The sequence below is a fragment of the Helianthus annuus genome, chromosome 13 (genome assembly GCF_002127325.2).
Source record: "Helianthus annuus cultivar XRQ/B chromosome 13, HanXRQr2.0-SUNRISE, whole genome shotgun sequence".
Taxonomy (NCBI): domain Eukaryota; kingdom Viridiplantae; phylum Streptophyta; class Magnoliopsida; order Asterales; family Asteraceae; genus Helianthus; species Helianthus annuus.
This window is the reverse complement of record NC_035445.2, coordinates 141,446,880-141,463,541: the sequence shown is the minus strand read 5'-3', so window position 1 is coordinate 141,463,541 and position 16,662 is coordinate 141,446,880. Positions and strand designations below refer to the sequence as shown.

The following is a 16,662-nucleotide window of genomic DNA, read 5'->3' as shown; positions in this document are numbered from 1 at the left end:
CCCCGGTCGGAAATCTCAAGCTTCGTCACTGCTGGTGAGTGACGTGTCCGTGGGGTATGGCGAGGCGTGGCTAGCCCGCGTCGGTTGGCCAGGTTTATTAAAATTAAAAAAAAAAACCTAAAATTAAAAGATACACACAAAATTTAAAAAAAGCCAAAAATTATTATTAAAATTTCCTAAAATTACAAAATTCTACTAAAAAAGGATTACAAAATAATAATAAAAAAAGCCTAAAGCGTTAGGTAGATTTCGAAAAGGGTGAGCTTGTCGAACGGCTTCCGCTCCTTGCCTCGGAACTCGATGTTGGCCACCGCCACCCGGTCTTCGTGACTTATATCACCGCCCGGAACGCTGTCGTAGTAGGCTTTAAAACGATCGAGCTTCGGTCGTAGCTCGCGCCACTTGTGTTGGCACACGTTTAAACTGTGCCGGTCGTTCCCCACGTTGTGCCGGTAGCTAGCGAAAGCTTTTGGCCAATAACGGGTCTCACCGGGTTGGCGGCCCTTCATCGCGTCAACGACGCTCGTGACAAGTGCTAGCTCTTCCTCGTGTGTCCAAGAGGCCATCGATCAAGTGTGTGTGGGTAGCGGGTTCGGGTAGGTGGAGTGACTTGGTGTCCAAGAGGCCATCGCGTCAACATAGTATATACATCTAATTTAATTTAAAATTTAAATTCATAAATCATTAACTTTGTAATGTTTAAAATTTAGGGTTTTTTGCATATTTCCCCTTAAAAAACTTAGAATTTGCATATATACCTAAGCCAAAAATTCAATTGCATATTTCCCCTCTATTAACTAGTAAAATTGCAAATTTACCCATTTTGATTTATTTTATTAGAATTAAATTATAGAAAGACTATTTTACCCTTCATTTTACTAAACTTTAGAAAATTGCATATTTACCCCTTTTTTACTAGTTTTTGTCTTTTTTCACTAATTGCATTTTTTCATGAAGTTTTTTTTTTTCATTATTTTTCTTCACGAACTAGAGTAACAATCATAAAAAATAAAATTGACAATCATCTAAATAGAAAACAAAATGCCAAAACTTTAATCCATTACGGTACCAAAAAATCATCCTAAAAGAACAACAACAAAAATTCCATGTAACAATATCCAAAAAATGAAAAAGACAAATGCCAAAGTTTTGACCATTTGGTACCAAAAAAGTAAATCGCTCGACTTTGATTAGTTATTTCCACATGTTTTTGTTCTTTTTCCCCGTTTACTTGTTGATGGTTGATCTTGCGATGCCGAATTTTTGCATTTTTTTTGTTGGTGACCATACCCACCACATCGGTGACACTTATATTTTTTTCTTTGCTCATCATTTGCTCTAATTCTCTCCTTTCTTGGTCTTCCGGGCGGCCGTTTGATAATAGGTGGGTATATCTTCTATCTACATGCACCCATTGATCCTTTGTAGGCATTGGAGCAACTTCTAGAGCATAAGCCGATTTAAATTTCTCAATAGTGAAGTAAGAATCAACAAACTTCTCCCAATTTACATCCCTTGTGAAAGCAATAAAAGCAGCTGCATGTAGACATGGAATACCTTTAACTTGCCAAACCCAAACCCGACAAGTACATGTTTGCTCATCAAGCACGACCTCCCAACGCTTCAGCTCGATTTTCACTACTTCTACAAACTTCGTACTCGCCCAAATTCTACATATAACATAGAAAAATATCAACAAGTTAATACAAATTTTAATCTAAAATAAAATTTATAATAAGTAAACACCAATATAGTTTATTAACCTTCAAGACATTATACAAACATATAGTTTATTAACAATATGGAAAACAAGTAATTAATTCATAAATCCTACCTGGAATGTAATTCCATCTTGCTTGACAGAGGCATGTATTCTCCATTTACATTCTATGTCTACACACCTTGCTGTGACTCTTGTCGGTTCACTTTTCTCAATAAAGTATTCAAATTCATTTACAAGTGCATAATGGATTAATGTTCGTCTAAACGCGGCAACATTTTCAAATGTTGAGTTCAACTTGATGGGTCGACTTTTCTTGGTAGTATAAGTTTCCTCTTGGGAGTTATGTTGCTCAACTTCATCATCACTACTATAATAACTATGATAGCTTTCATCACTTAATGAATACTCTGATTCATCTTCACTGTGTGGTTCGTCACCCACCTCATCTTGACCCCTGAAAAAGATTTATAATTCTAATGATTTAGTAGATATTGATGCACACAATATTAAACTCACTTTTAAACAAACTTTTACCTTTGATTAACTGAAGAAGTCTCATGATTACTACTCGTTGTGACATAAACAACAAGTTCTTTTTCCACTTCATACATTCTAATCATAAACTCAAATTTCTCATCAGAATCAAGCTTGATAATAGATTGATTTATGGCATACTTGTCAACGAAATAAATAGAGAAAACGAGATCCCTATTTGATGGATAATGATTTGTAACCTCTTCAAGTAAATCATCAAAGTTGTATGAGTACGTATCAATGTATATACATTTTTGATAACCAAAACAATACCGTTTCCTATCCGAGTTCTTAGCTAATCGAAAGTAGCCTCCATATTTTAATTTTATCTTATACTTGGATGCTATTTGAAAAACATTTGGCTCAAGTGTTGGTGATTGAGCCATGTTCTCCCATGTTGGTGCATCTATATTATCTTCCATCTTGAATCAATCCAATCTAACAAAAATATACAACAACAAAACAAAACAAAGTAACTGTCAAGTTGACTGTTAATTATTTATTTTTAAAAAGATTACATAACATAGCTGCTAGTTCAAGACTAAAGAAAAGTTTAATCATGTCAAATCAAAAGCCGGCAAAATAATCGCCTGTTTGCTAGTAAAATTTGTAAATAATCAGTTTGCTATTGCAAAAATGAAAAGTTGACTTACCTGAACAAACGCCGGCAAAATAATCGCCGGCAGTGTCGCCGGCAAAATAATCAGTCGCTGTGCCGCTGTGTAAATAATCAGTCGCTGGCCGAAGAAACGCCGTTGTGCCACTGTGTCGCCGGCAAAATAATCGCCAGCCAAGAAACACCGCTGTATCGCCTGTGTCGCCGGCAGAAATCTCTGTGTCGCCCTTAATCCAGAAGAATGATCTGATTATTTGTCTAACTTGATATTTTAATTTTGAAAAATGACTTCCACAATAAGAAAAATGAGAATGATGCTCCACGTGTACATGTAAAAATGGTGAAAGACATCAATGCTCTTAGACCATCCGTAGTGAGGCGTTTTTTTTTTTTAAAAAAATTGCAAAAAAACACCCGGAAACGCCCCCACCCCCATTACGGCCGGCGTTTTCCGGCGTTATTTTTTAAAAATCTTGTTGCTGGCGTTTTATTTAAAGCGCTCGAATTGCTTTGACCATTTTGTCACCCACCAATCACTTTTTGAGAGCCTCTGACAACTTTTGATCTTAACCCTACTTTTTCAATAAAAAAAGTAATATGCACAGGGACCGAAATATGCACAGGGACCCTCACATGCACATGACCATTTTGTTTTCGTTTTTTTCTAATTGGAAGGGGCGTTATTGGAATAATGCCCCACTACGCCACTTTATGCTATAATGCCCCATGCTGACTGGGATGACACGTGTCGAATAATGCCCCATGGTGGGGGCATTATTTTGATTTACCACTACACATGGTCTTAGAACCATCTCGATCCTATGTCTTCACAACATAGAAAAGAAAAGAATTGTAGGTTTTAAGGCATTATTATTGTCATTAATTGTAGACACTTTGTAGAAAACCAATGAACAGCTGATCTTCCATTCCAAAAGTAATAAAAATGAGGGAAATAGGTGGTGGTATCGATTTTTGAATCATCGGCATATTGGTTAAATAAAATGATGAAATAGTCACAACTAACATTAGTGATGCACCAATCACTAAGGTTATGAGGTGTGGGATAAAGCCCCTAGAGGCTTTATCACGTCACATCAGATCCACGTCAGCCAGGGGGCTTTATCATGCCTTCCCTTAACTTGCAGGGTGTGAGATAAAGCCCCCCCTTCAAACTATAGCGCCCCCACCTGCAACCAATCACCACTTGGCTCGTTACCATGTTGAAGCCCCTTCAATGGTGCCTGCCGGTGTGGGTGGTGGCGCCCTCCACACCCTCCGGCCTAATAGAGTAATAGGTATACTACACACAAAATACAATCTGCACCCGTTACCAACAAAATAGAATCCAAGTCAACTAATTACTAATAGGTATAGACAAAAAACAAAGGAAAAAGGTAGCCAACATCATAATCTTCCAATCAAGTTTTGCTCCCTGCTGTGAAGGTTGCCAAATTTGCAGTAGAAAGTGTAAAAGGCTACCCATCACAATTGAGCCTGCAGCATTAAATTGCCATGGTCAGTTTCCTCATAAAATAAGTTATTAAATTTAAAAAGGTAAAGGGAGAGATACCTTGATATTAATTTCATTGCATGTCATTATGTCAATACAGGGGATATGGGAGATGAGGGGCCAGTAACTCCCGTTTTGACTGCATCTTTCTTTCAGACCTCCTCCTGGGCGATAATCCCAGATGCTTAAACTCAAAAGTGAAGGCAGCAACATTTCTGGTAGATCCGTCATCTTACGGCAATCGCCAAAAAGAGAGCTCCATCATCACCATTCACCACCACCGTATAAGTATAGTTCCACAAGTGAGGCTGGAAAATTATGTGGAACCCACTCTGAGATGGGCTTCTTCAACCTCTCTTCCTAGATATGAGCATTTAAAAGCAAGTTAAATCAGGTAATTTAATTTACAAACATTGAAGTTAGAGGGAAAGTTACCTTCATATTAACTCCATTAATACATACAGGGGATATGGGAGATGAGGGGCCAGTAACTCCCGTTTTTACAGCATCTTTCTTCCAGAGGGCAATCACCCAAGATGCTTAAACTCAAGAGTGAAGGCAACAACATTTCTGGTAGATCCTTCATCTTAGGGCAATCGCCAAAAGAGAGATGGTGGAGGGAGGTGAGGAGTTGGGGATGCGAAGACACTTTCTTCAGATTAGGGCAATGTTCAAAAGAGAGACGTTGGAGATGTTGGAGTCCCACCGAAAAAGATTCCAATTTCTCAAATTCATTTATTTTAAGACAAGTAAGAGATGAAGGAAGATTATGAGAAAATTGATTACAACTACGAGCTCCTTCTTCACCACCACCGTACAACCTTAGTTCCACAAGTGAGGTTGGAAAATTTTGTGGGCCCCACTCGAAGAAGGGCTTCTTCAACTTGTTAATTTTTAAGATTTGCAAATTGGGAGGCCAAACCCAAGCAGGTAAAGAAGCATCCATTCTTGGACACTCTCTTATGCTCAGTTCCTTCAATGATGTCATATTGTCACCAAGACTGGAAACATCCAATTTGGGACAATTACTTATTTCTAGTCTCTCCAATGATATCAAATTGTCACCAAGACTGGAAACATCCAATTTGGGACAATTTCTTATTTCCAGTTTCTTTAACGATGTTAAAGTGTCTGGAAATGACTCAAGGTTTTCACAGTTGTATATAATCAATTCAGTGAGGTGAACCAAGCAGTTCAATTCAGTGATTGATTTCAGATCTGGCCAATTACTTATAGATACATGTTCAAGCATGGGCATGCTGCTGCTTCTGCTGATGTTCATTTCTTGTCCTCCCCACTCCCACTCCTTTTCCAATAGGTTCCTGCAATACCATATTCTGAGTGACCTGAGCTTCTCCTGTCCTCCTTTTGGAAACGAGACAACTGTCATTGAACTACAACTCGATACAGTCAACTCCTCAACGCCATCTGGACAACTGCAACGCTCCATATTCTCACAATGCTCCACTACCAATGTCCTCAGCTTCACAAGAATCTTCTTACTTGCATCTGCATCTGATTTCACCAGGCATCTTATTTCATTACAATACTCTATCTTTAATTCTTCAACTGCCCCAAGACACTCTGTAACACCTCCCCACACCACATCATTAAGCCCAGAAATAAGCCTTATTCTCAACTTAGTGACTGCTGATGCTACTTCAACTAGACTTGTCAACACACGACTATCACAGGTATCTAATTCTAGAACATTCAATGAAGACAGTGCTTCAAGTGTGACTTCAACAAAATTAGGACAATCACGTATTTCAAGAACATTCAATGAAGGCATAGCTTCAAGTGTGACTTCAACCAAATTAGGACATTCACGTATTTGAAGCTTTTGCAAGCGTGGAAACACAGCCCCTGACCATTTCTTCCACCTACGCATATCATCAAAACGCAGAATTTCAAGTGAAGGAAATGCTTGACCAGTCCCAAATAACTCAAAACCCACAACTTCCACTCCATGTAAGCCTTCAATTAACAACTCCTTCAGTGACGGTACTTGTCCTAGTGGTGGTAGTTGTCCTAGTGGCGGTATTGATCTACATCTCTTCCAACCACTTATTGACACATGCTTCAAATGAAGAAATGAAGGATCCCCAACCCACTTTGGAAACTCCAGTCCCCCATATGACCTAATTTTGAGTCTTATTAACTCATCTTGACAAGGCTTTAGCTCATTTAGGACCTCTTTTTTAAGCATTCCACTTCGTGAATCATATAGCCCGTCACTCCATTCAAGCTCTAACTCACTAAGCTTCTTTTGTGAAAAGTTCGCCTCATGTGCATGAATTGCATTTTGCACTTTTTCCAAACCTACAACAGAAATTTTCCCATATATACTCTTAAAGTCTTTAAGTTTGGCTATTTCAAATCCATCTTCGCTTTCGATAATGATTTTCGAGAGATTAATATGTAGACTTCTCAACTCGCCAATCCCTGACAACATCTTAAATGAAAGTTGGGTGTCCCTAACATCAAGATGCCGCAGATTTTTAAGCTTTAGGAAGTTGTTGGGAAACTTAGTTAATCCAAAACAACCAACTAGGATCAATGATTGTAAATTGTAGAGATTGCAAAGGTTTTCTGGTAAACGTGTGATACTAGTTCGAGAGAGATTAAGATATCTCAAGTGCCTCAAAGTACCAATGGACTCCGGTACCTCACGTATTATAAAACGAGTCAAACTTAGAACCCTTAATAATGGTAACTCAGGAAGTAAATCAGTGAGAATCTTATTAGATAAGTAAAAAAATCGCCAACCTTTCATCTCCCCAGCAGATGTTGCCAAGAATGTCCTTAGGCATTTGGGTCTTTCAAATACCTCGAGCTTCTTGTAAGCTACATAATCCTCGTGAACAAATGACATATGGCGGTACTTATCTAGCTTCATCTTCTTAATATTCTTCTCTGACTCGTTGTCTAACCTGAAATAAAACTCGGTAGCAACAGATGTCGCCAAGTCGTTCATGAGGTCATGCATCACAAATAACGATTCATTATTAGGTGCATGTTGAAAAAATGACCTTGACAACAACTCGTCAAAGAATTCATGACCCATGCATTCTTCTGTTGAATTTCTTCGAATTTCCTGGTGCAAGAACCCTTCCGCCATCCATTGTAAAACCAGATCCTCCTTGTCAAACAAGAAGTCCTTGGGGAATAATGAGCAGTATGCAAACAACTGCTTCAAAGGTGCCGAAAGATCATGATAGCTAAGTCTCAAGGCTGGGATGACTTCACCTTCAACTCGTGATGTCCATATCTCACTTTCTAACACTCTCTTCCATGAATCTTCATCTTTTTTTGTCCTCAGTGATGTCCCAAGTGCGATCAACGCCAAAGGCAATTTTTTACATTTTCCCACTATACCTTCACCATGAGGTTTAAGCGACAAATGTGAATCAAAATTTCTTACGCCTAATGCATGTAGAGCAAACAAAGATAGAGCATCATCATCTGACAGGCTCTCAAGATGCTTGTATAGAGAATTGTAACCAAGCTTTTTTAGCAATGTATCCTTTCGTGTTGTTATGATGACTTTACTTCCTGGAGAACATGTATAAAAGGGTCTGATGAGGGTTTCCCAATCCTCACGACTCTCACTCCACACATCATCTAACACCAACAAAAATCTTTTTCCTGTTAGGTGATCTCTAAGAGCTTCTTGAAGTTTATCAAAATTCTTATGTTCTTCCTTTACCTCACCTCCAAAAGCTACAAAGATCTCTTTGCTTCTCACAAAGATATCGAACTCATCTGAGATGCAAATCCACACCTTGAGTTGGAAGTGATCCTGGACTTGTACATCGTTATACAAAAGCCCAGCTAGAGTAGTTTTTCCAACCCCACCCATACCAACTATGGGAACAATGCTATAGTTTTTATCACGTGGTTCACCATCCAATAACAATAATCGTTGGACCAATTCCTCTTTCTCAGCTTGGCGTCCAACAATAGTAGATGGATCAAAAACAGAGGTTTGTAATCTTCTATTATCATTTTTGGGCCTACTAATTTCCTCTGTCTCACTCAAACCATACTCAAGTTTCTGCTTAAGTAGACCTTCTAATTTGGTGTTAATACTCTCTAACTTGTGATGCATCTTAATAGTTGGTGAGAAGCTTGTGCAACAACTTGGGATCAGCTTTCTTACCTTGCTGGTGATGCCTTCTGAGTCGTGGGTGGTGAACTCACGATGCATAGCTTCGGTTGCCCAACCATCGAGTATGTCATCCATGTCATACGCCAAATGTTGGAGATCATTCAGCCATACTTTAACAGGTGGACTGGTTATCTCCTTCTGATAAGCATCAGTAAGCACAGCTTCGATGAGTTTGAACGACTTCTGACATTTCTCAATCTCAGCACCGATTCCCTTGTAGTGAGCAATGTTTTTGGAAGTTTCAGAGACCAGCTTCTCAATGAGCAGACGGACGAGGGCAGAAGTCATGGGTTCAGCCATACGGACTGGTGAGAATGAATGTAGATGAAATAGGTTATGTTGTGATTTGTGAAGGGCTTGAATGTGAAGAGTTGTTGTATTCAGTGGTTCAGATATATGGTGATGGTCAACGGTTAAAGTATTGTTTTGCACACTCAGATCAGATCAGATCTGAGATCAGATTTGATATAACCAATCACCATCGAAGCACGGTGCCTACTACCTACCCTGCCCCCTACATCATGCCTCCTTTATATATATATTTTTTTGAACCGCCAACGGATCCTTCAAATGGACTACTGGCGAAATTCACCACATCGGGATACACTCGCCTTCCGAACCGGGGAAAACCCTCACCTAGGGCCGAAGCCCGTGAACACTCGCCCGAAGGCACGACAGTGCGGTGAGGTAAAACCCGCTCAGTTCAAGGATCGAGCTAGCGATCGCCGCCTACTCGCCTAGTCTCCCATCATCACCAAGTGCCGCAGAAACTAAATGCTAGGGGTAGGAATTGAACTTGGGTCCCTTGGAAAACAAGATCTCTCCCTTACCACTCCACCACTAGCTCATTGGCCATGCCTCCTTTATATATTACATCAATCTTGTCGGTGACTCTTTGAATCCATGTAATTTTTTATTCCATTAGTTTACTCTTTTACACTATTTTCCGAGTTTCATTTAGTGAAGGAAAATAAAGGATTTTGAGGGATTTGAGAAAAAAAGTGTGTTCGAGTTTTTTTTTTAAGGAAGGAAATGGAGAGAAATAGAAGGAAAACTTAAGTAATCTTCTTTTATTTTAAATCCTTCCAAATTGGAAAGATTTTGAAGGAAAACATTTTTAACACAAAATTTTTAGTTTTCTTTTCATTTCTCTCGAACTCGAGAACAAGATTTCATTAAATCTTTTTTTACACTCATTTTCTTTTCTCTCCTTAATTCATTTTCTCTTCTTTTCTTTTCTTTTGTTTATTAAACTATAGAACACAGCATTAATGGCAAACTTGGATAACTGATGGATTACTCGAGTATCGTGTCACCAGCGGAACTACCAAATCAAATTCATCTCCATTAGGCTATAATGTCTATACACTAATTCAGGAGAAACCCTCTGGCAAAAGCCCCCTTGTTGGAATGGAACCCAGGACCTAATAGTCCTAAGCCTTATCTCACCTCTAAGATGCCACTACGCTATAATGTCATGGACTATTCCATTAATTATCAAGTGTAAAATTCCAAACTTGTTGCTGCTGTATTAATTTATAATAACCAGAATTGATGCTCCGCGTTGCGGGGTCGTTTTTAACGTGATTTGAGTATACTTTTTTTTTTTTTTTTTTTTTTGCAATTGCTTATCGAGCGAAAGTAGACCAACTAGAAATGTCCATAAAAATAAGCACAAAAAATGTATTATATTTCACATGACTCATTTTTGAAAATTTAAAAAAAATCAAAGTGTAAACAACTTGAAATTTATACCAACACGTACATAAAATTAAGTACATCAAACTCGAGGTTGTCAAAATGTTATTAAGTCGAAATGTAAACAAATTTGAATTTATACTGACACGTACATAAATATCAAAACGTAAACTAACTCAATATGTCTATAAGATAAGTACCAAAACGTATTATATATGACATGAATCATGAAACATAAAGTATTATGTACTTTAAAAAATATTATGTCGAAACGTAAACCAATTTTGAATTTAAATCGACGGGTACATAAAAATAAGCATGTAAAACTCGAGAGGGTCAAATCATTTTACAAAGTTTTTAAAAAATTGAAGAGGGTGTAAGTGGCAATGTTCAAATTTGAGAAAAGTGAGATTAAAAAAAAGTCAAAGTTACTATAGCTAAGTGGTATATTGAACGATCTAATTACGTTCATCAAGTTTAAAGACTACTACAAGAAGGTATGTATTGTTAGCTGATTTTATTATCTATTATAATTATTGTTATAATTTTTGTGAATATTTATATATAAGTTTGTTTGTTAGCGGCATCCGGATTCGGATTCGGACACCGCCACCTCAAGGTTACGACCATTTTCGGGTTGCTCTCCTTAGGGATAAAAACGAGTCTAAAGAAGCAAAGTCGAGTTGCCCCACGTTGGGTTAGACTCCACTCCTTTTTCTTAACGAGAAGAATGTTTAGCTCGAGCCTCGAGCTTGGTTTGTAAAAGCTCGAGCCGTCTCGCTTATTGAAAAAAAAATAATTATATTATTTACTTATATTGATATTTAATAAAAACGAAAAATCATTTTTCTAACATACATAGAATACTAATATTATTAAAAAAAGAATTATATTTTCTACATCTTATAACATGTGTTATACTTTTGAGTTATAATTTCTATATGTGAAAACGAGCCTAACAAGCGAGTCAACAAGACAAACTTACCTTGACTCGAGCTCAGTTCGTTTACAAATCCAAACCAGTTATTTAACAAGCGAGTTATAATTTAACAAGTGTGTGTACATAATATTTTGTAGGGTGGAAAGTTTGATGTGTTTAATATTTTCCATACTTCAACCTTTCTTTGAAGGACACCACTGCTTGACTCGTGCTTCAAACAAAAATCCCATAAAATCATGGTTAGTTTAAATGCCTTCTTTTGCTTTTTAGTAAATGCATGGTTGCTTTATATCATGGCCAGAGCCAAGAAATTTTCTAGGCAGGGTCATAAAAATATATTAACATCTTCTAAAAAAAGTGCTATGTAGATTTAGTTGCACGGACCCCTCAGTGTAGTGTGGCTCTGCCACAAACTTGCAATAAAACTACAAACTATATGTTCATAAAAAGAAGTCACTGCTGGTGTTTGTACTTATTCACTTGTGATGTTCTAGATAGGTGATCCTTTTATTCAATCTATTTTCGTATCACTTTGATACGAATTCACAACTTAGCAACATAAAAACATGATTAAATTTGTGAGTTTTGAGGTGTGTAATTGTTGATTTGTATCAATACTAATTCAAAATTTATGATATATGACAGATTTATGGAACGCTATACCGCAACAATGAAGGATCTTGCATAGATTTATGATCATGGAATATAGAATAATGTGTGCTCGATTGTTATTTATTTGTTATTTATAAGATGTTCCCTTTCTTTGTAATCTATTTTTAATTAAACCTTAAAAATTTATAGTAATTCATCGTTTAATAAAATATGGTATGCATGGTTTTCTAAGAAACGACCCGTGTTTGCACACGGGTCTTACCGCTAGTACTATATAATAAAAGAAACCAATGGGAGGACAAATGTCATTCATTGAAGCCGTCTATTTTTTTAAAGATAATTTCCATATTATAAATTAGCAATAAGTTGTTGCATAATGGTATTGTATCTTGTGCATGGGGAGGTTTTCAAAAAAAATACTACATTTACACTTCAAACCCAAAGAATTTTACTTTTTCCATTTTAACCATTTTGATTTTTTAACTTTTAACCTAAAGTTTTTCATCTTTTACAATTTAACCTTAACACTTTTTTATTTTCAACTTTGGTCCCTCATACTTTTTTAATCGTTTGCAAGTTTTTACGTTCCGTTCTAAATTTTGCGAGTTAACACACAACGTGTGTCTGTGGTTCAATGTTTTTTGATCGTTTGACAGATTCATTGCAACGCATTGGTCCTAGATCGACTTATTATTTCTTTTCCGCGTTTTACGTTTCGCTTTAATTTCATCACATGTTGTAATGGGCGTGTGTGGTTCAACGATTTTATGTCTGCTTTACGTTCGGTGGTATTTTGTCCTTTTTATTTATTTTAGTTTTACGAGTTTTCCCGATGTTGGTGGTCGTTGGCAATGATTTGACATTGGTGCTACTTGGAACGGTTTTACGAACGTTTTTAATCTATTAAGTTTTTTACTAATAATCTTTTCGAGTTTACCTCTATATATCCTTTAATTAAAAAAAAAACTAAATTTTACGTGCATGTTTTTACGTAGATGTCGGTCTAAATTCGATTTGTTCTACCTTTCGACGTAAACTTTTTTCTGTAAACGAGCCAGGTCAGATATAAAATGTTTTCGTTAAAAAACCATTTTTAAGTGCATGTTTTATGTACGTTTTGGTACAAATTCAAGTTGGTCTACGTAAAACGTAAACTTTTTTTTGGAAAACGAGTCAGGTCAAATATAATACGTTTTCGTCTTTTTATGTATGTTTCGTATATTATGTTTCGAAACGACTGGAGTCAAATTGTGTTTTTCTCCCTTTTTTCAAAAGCTTCCATTAATCGCTTTTGATTAAACGTGTCGGTTTTTCCTTTATACCCGTTGATGTTTTCTATGTATGAGTTAGGTCACATATAATACGTTATGATTATACGATATAAACTCGATTTACCTTACATTTTGATCCAATCACAACGCTTATATAGGTCACATTGAGTCCAGTCAGATGCTTCGAAACATGCGTTTTCATATGGTTAATGCATCACATAACATTTGTACTAATCTATTCAATATTTTCGATGTACCCGCGCCGCAACGCGCGCGGGTCTTATTCCTAGTTAGTATCAATTAAAAGATAATTATAAAATTAAATTTAATATAAATTTAAACAATTCGTATAGGAGATAATCTAATATTTTAAAACATTTATCAGATTTCAAAATTATTTATTCTGAAATTAATAAATTATGTACGCTAAATATAAATTAATATAATGTAAATGATTTATTTATTTTATTAAACTAAAGTAGTTAATGGTAGAGCCTATTTCAAAAATGTTTATAAGGGGTAAACAAAAATATTAATCAATGTTTATTGGTTCTATACTTTTATTTTCGTGTTCAACTCTCAACTCAAATACGGTAATAACTATATTTACGTGACATTTATAAGAACCATCACCGCAATCACCCCATCCATCGTATATCGAGTATATCCATTAGTTTTTTTTTAAGATGTAAATTTTTATTAGATTCATTCAACCCGTGCGATAAACGAAGTTTTTTAAAGATATACCATTTTTATTTTTTACTATACAAAATTACATTTATGCAACTCGTGTAATATACGATGTTTTTAAAAATATAACTTTTTTATTATGTAGGATATAAAATTAGATTTATTCAATGCATATAATACATAAGGTTTATAAATAGGAGATAATCTAATATTTTAGAATATTTATCAGATTTCAAAATTATTTATTCTGAAATTAACAAATTATGTACGCTAAATATAAATTAATATAATGTAAATGATTTATTTATTTTATTAAACTAAAGTAGTTAATGGTAGAGCCTATTTCAAAAATGTTTATAAGGGGTAAACAAAAATATTAATCAATGTTTATTGGTTCTATACTTTTATTTTCGTGTTCAACTCTCAACTCAAATACGGCAATAACTATGTTTACGTGACATTTATAAGAACCATCACCGCGATCACCCCATCCATCGTATATCAAGTATATCCGTTAGTTTTTTTAAAGATATAAATTTTTATTAGATTCATTCAACCCGTGTGATAAACGAGGTTTTTTAAAGATATAACATTTTTATTTTTTACTATACAAAATTACATTTATGCAACTCGTGTAATACACGAGGTTTTTAAAAATATAACTTTTTATTGTTTGGTATATAAAATTACATGTGCTCAACCTGTATAACACATGAGATTCTTAAAAATGTAACCTTTTTCATTATTTAGTATATAAAATTAAATTTACTCAACCCGAACTATACATGGGTTCTTAAAAATACAACATTTTTTTATTAATTAATATATAAGATTACATTTATTCAACCCATGTAATAAACGAGATTTTTAAATATATATTGTTTTATTATTTGATATATAAAATTACATTTATTTAACCCGTGTAATAAACGAGATTTTTAAATATATATATATATATATATATATATATATATATATATATATATATATATATATATATATATATATATATATATATATATAGGGAGCCGCTAAAATGAAAACCACCTTCAGTTGTAAGAACCGTAAGAACCACTCTCAACCAATTAGATTCTGCCATTCAAAAGGGTAATTTGATCATTTACCATTAAATGTCATTTTCATCTCTCTCTCCTCATTTATTATGTGCCAGACCCTGTCTCTCTCACCTTTTAAATCCATTTGCCATTTTTGTATTTGTAATCCCTGTCTCTCTCACCTTTTCTAATCTTTCTGAAACCCATCTCTCCAAACAAACACACACCCCGACGAACCCAAACCCCCACCGCCACACCCCCCACTCCGGCGGCTACAGTTGATGTTGAAACCCCTCATCTGCCGCCACACCCCCACTATGAATCTCTCTCTCTCTCTCTTCTGCAACACTCTCTCCCACTTTCTCCATTTTTCTGTCTTTGTAGGGGAAATCGGGATGGATGGAGTGTGCAGATGTAGGATCAGTGGGTGTTTAGGGTTTTTCTAAGAAAGAATGAAGAAGAAAGAGCAGGGGGAAATCAGTTGGGGCGTGTTTGGTATCTGTGTTATGATGTTGTAGTGGTGGTAGTGGTTCGACGGCTGGGTGGTGGTCGGTGGTGGTTGGTCGGCGGCGGTGGTTCTAACAGTGGGTTAGTGGGGTTAGTGGCTGGTGATTCTTCTGGTGATTCTTGGCCTGTGTTCTTTGATATATGTTCTTGATATGTGTTCTTGAATGATGATGATGATACCGATGGTATTTTGGTATGTGTTCTTTGATTTTTCTGGGTTTACTTGATTTTTCTTGTGATTCTTGGCCTGTGTTCTTTGATACGTGTTTCTTGATTGATGATGATGATACCGATGGTATTTTAGTATGTTGGTATTTTGATATCTGTTTTGATTTGTTTGGATTTGCTATGTGGGGGATTTTGATCTGTGGGTTTTGATATGGTCAATTTTGGGGTGGCGATGATGAAAAAAAAACGTAGATTTAGATGACGATGGCGCGGCAAGGACGGCGGATGGTAAGTTTTTTAAACCTGCAACCCCACTTTTGCAGCCTTATTATTATCGGATAATCTGAGCCAAACCCCGTTTTATTTTCAAGATACACTTTGTGTTTGATGTTTTTGTATTTTTTTCCCCTCTAGTCGATGATGATAACGATATATCTGAGACACCTCCCAAGTATGCGATTTCTGGGTGCGTTCGTTTTTGCGTAAAAAAAGTTTTTGTAAAAAAAAGTTAAACCGTAAACTTTTAACGTAAAACGTAAACTGTTTAACGTAAAAACGTAAAACGTAAAACGTTTTACGTAAAACGTAAAATGCAAAAAGTTTTACGTAAAACGTAAAACGCAAAAAGTTTTACGTAAAACGTAAAAACGTACAACGTAAAAAGTTTGCGTTTTCTGGGTGCGTTCGTGTTGCGTAAAAATGTTTTTGTAAAAAAAAATGTTAAACCGTAAACTTTTTAACGTAAAACGTAAAAATTTTAACGTAAAACGTAAAAACGTAAACTTTTTAAACGTAAAACGTAAAACGAAAAAACGTAAAAAGTTTTACGTAAAACGTAAAAAGTTTTAATGTAAATCGTAAAACGTAAAAACGACGCGTTAAAAACGGCGTGAAAAAACCGGGCGTAAAAAAGCCGGGCGTAAAAAACGACGCGTTAAAAACGGCGCTTGAAAAAGCCGAGCGTAAAAACGGCGTGCAAAAAACCGGCGCGCAAAATAAATTTGTTTTGTTAAAAAATCTGAATTTAAAAATGATTTTTAATAAAAAAATTCCGTTTAAAAAATAAAAAGTAATATATTAAAAAAAGTAATAAAAAATAATAAAGACTAAAAGACAAAAAAAAAAGTAATTTTACTATATTACCCTTTTGGATTAAAATATAAAAGA

The 16,662-nt window shown here is 35.6% G+C and overlaps 2 protein-coding genes across 3 annotated transcripts; both read right to left on the bottom strand.

Annotated features, from left to right (window-relative positions):
* Nucleotides 1–1,044: 1,044 nt before the first annotated feature.
* On the bottom strand, nt 1,045–2,819 carry LOC110903310. The gene is made up of 3 exons (XM_022149344.2): nt 2,258–2,819; nt 1,835–2,177; nt 1,045–1,670 (listed from the first exon to the last, which is right to left on the bottom strand). The coding sequence occupies exons 1-3, from the start codon at nt 2,677–2,679 to the stop codon at nt 1,602–1,604; spliced, it is 834 nt and encodes a 277-aa protein (XP_022005036.1). The 5' UTR covers nt 2,680–2,819; the 3' UTR covers nt 1,045–1,601.
* On the bottom strand, nt 2,435–9,020 carry LOC110899549 (putative disease resistance RPP13-like protein 1). 2 transcript variants are annotated; one of them, XR_004876228.1, is made up of 4 exons: nt 4,819–9,020; nt 4,444–4,743; nt 2,911–4,367; nt 2,435–2,695 (listed from the first exon to the last, which is right to left on the bottom strand). XR_004876228.1 is itself a non-coding variant. In XM_035981593.1 (3 exons), the coding sequence occupies exons 1-2, from the start codon at nt 8,852–8,854 to the stop codon at nt 4,835–4,837; spliced, it is 3,921 nt and encodes a 1,306-aa protein (XP_035837486.1). In that variant the 5' UTR covers nt 8,855–9,020; the 3' UTR covers nt 4,608–4,743; nt 4,819–4,834. The 2 variants fall into 2 exon arrangements, 1 of the variants encoding a protein (XP_035837486.1); XM_035981593.1 differs by lacking the exons at nt 2,435–2,695; nt 2,911–4,367 and having other exon boundaries at nt 4,608–4,743; nt 4,819–7,316; nt 7,416–9,020.
* Between the last annotated feature and the right edge of the window lie 7,642 nt (nt 9,021–16,662).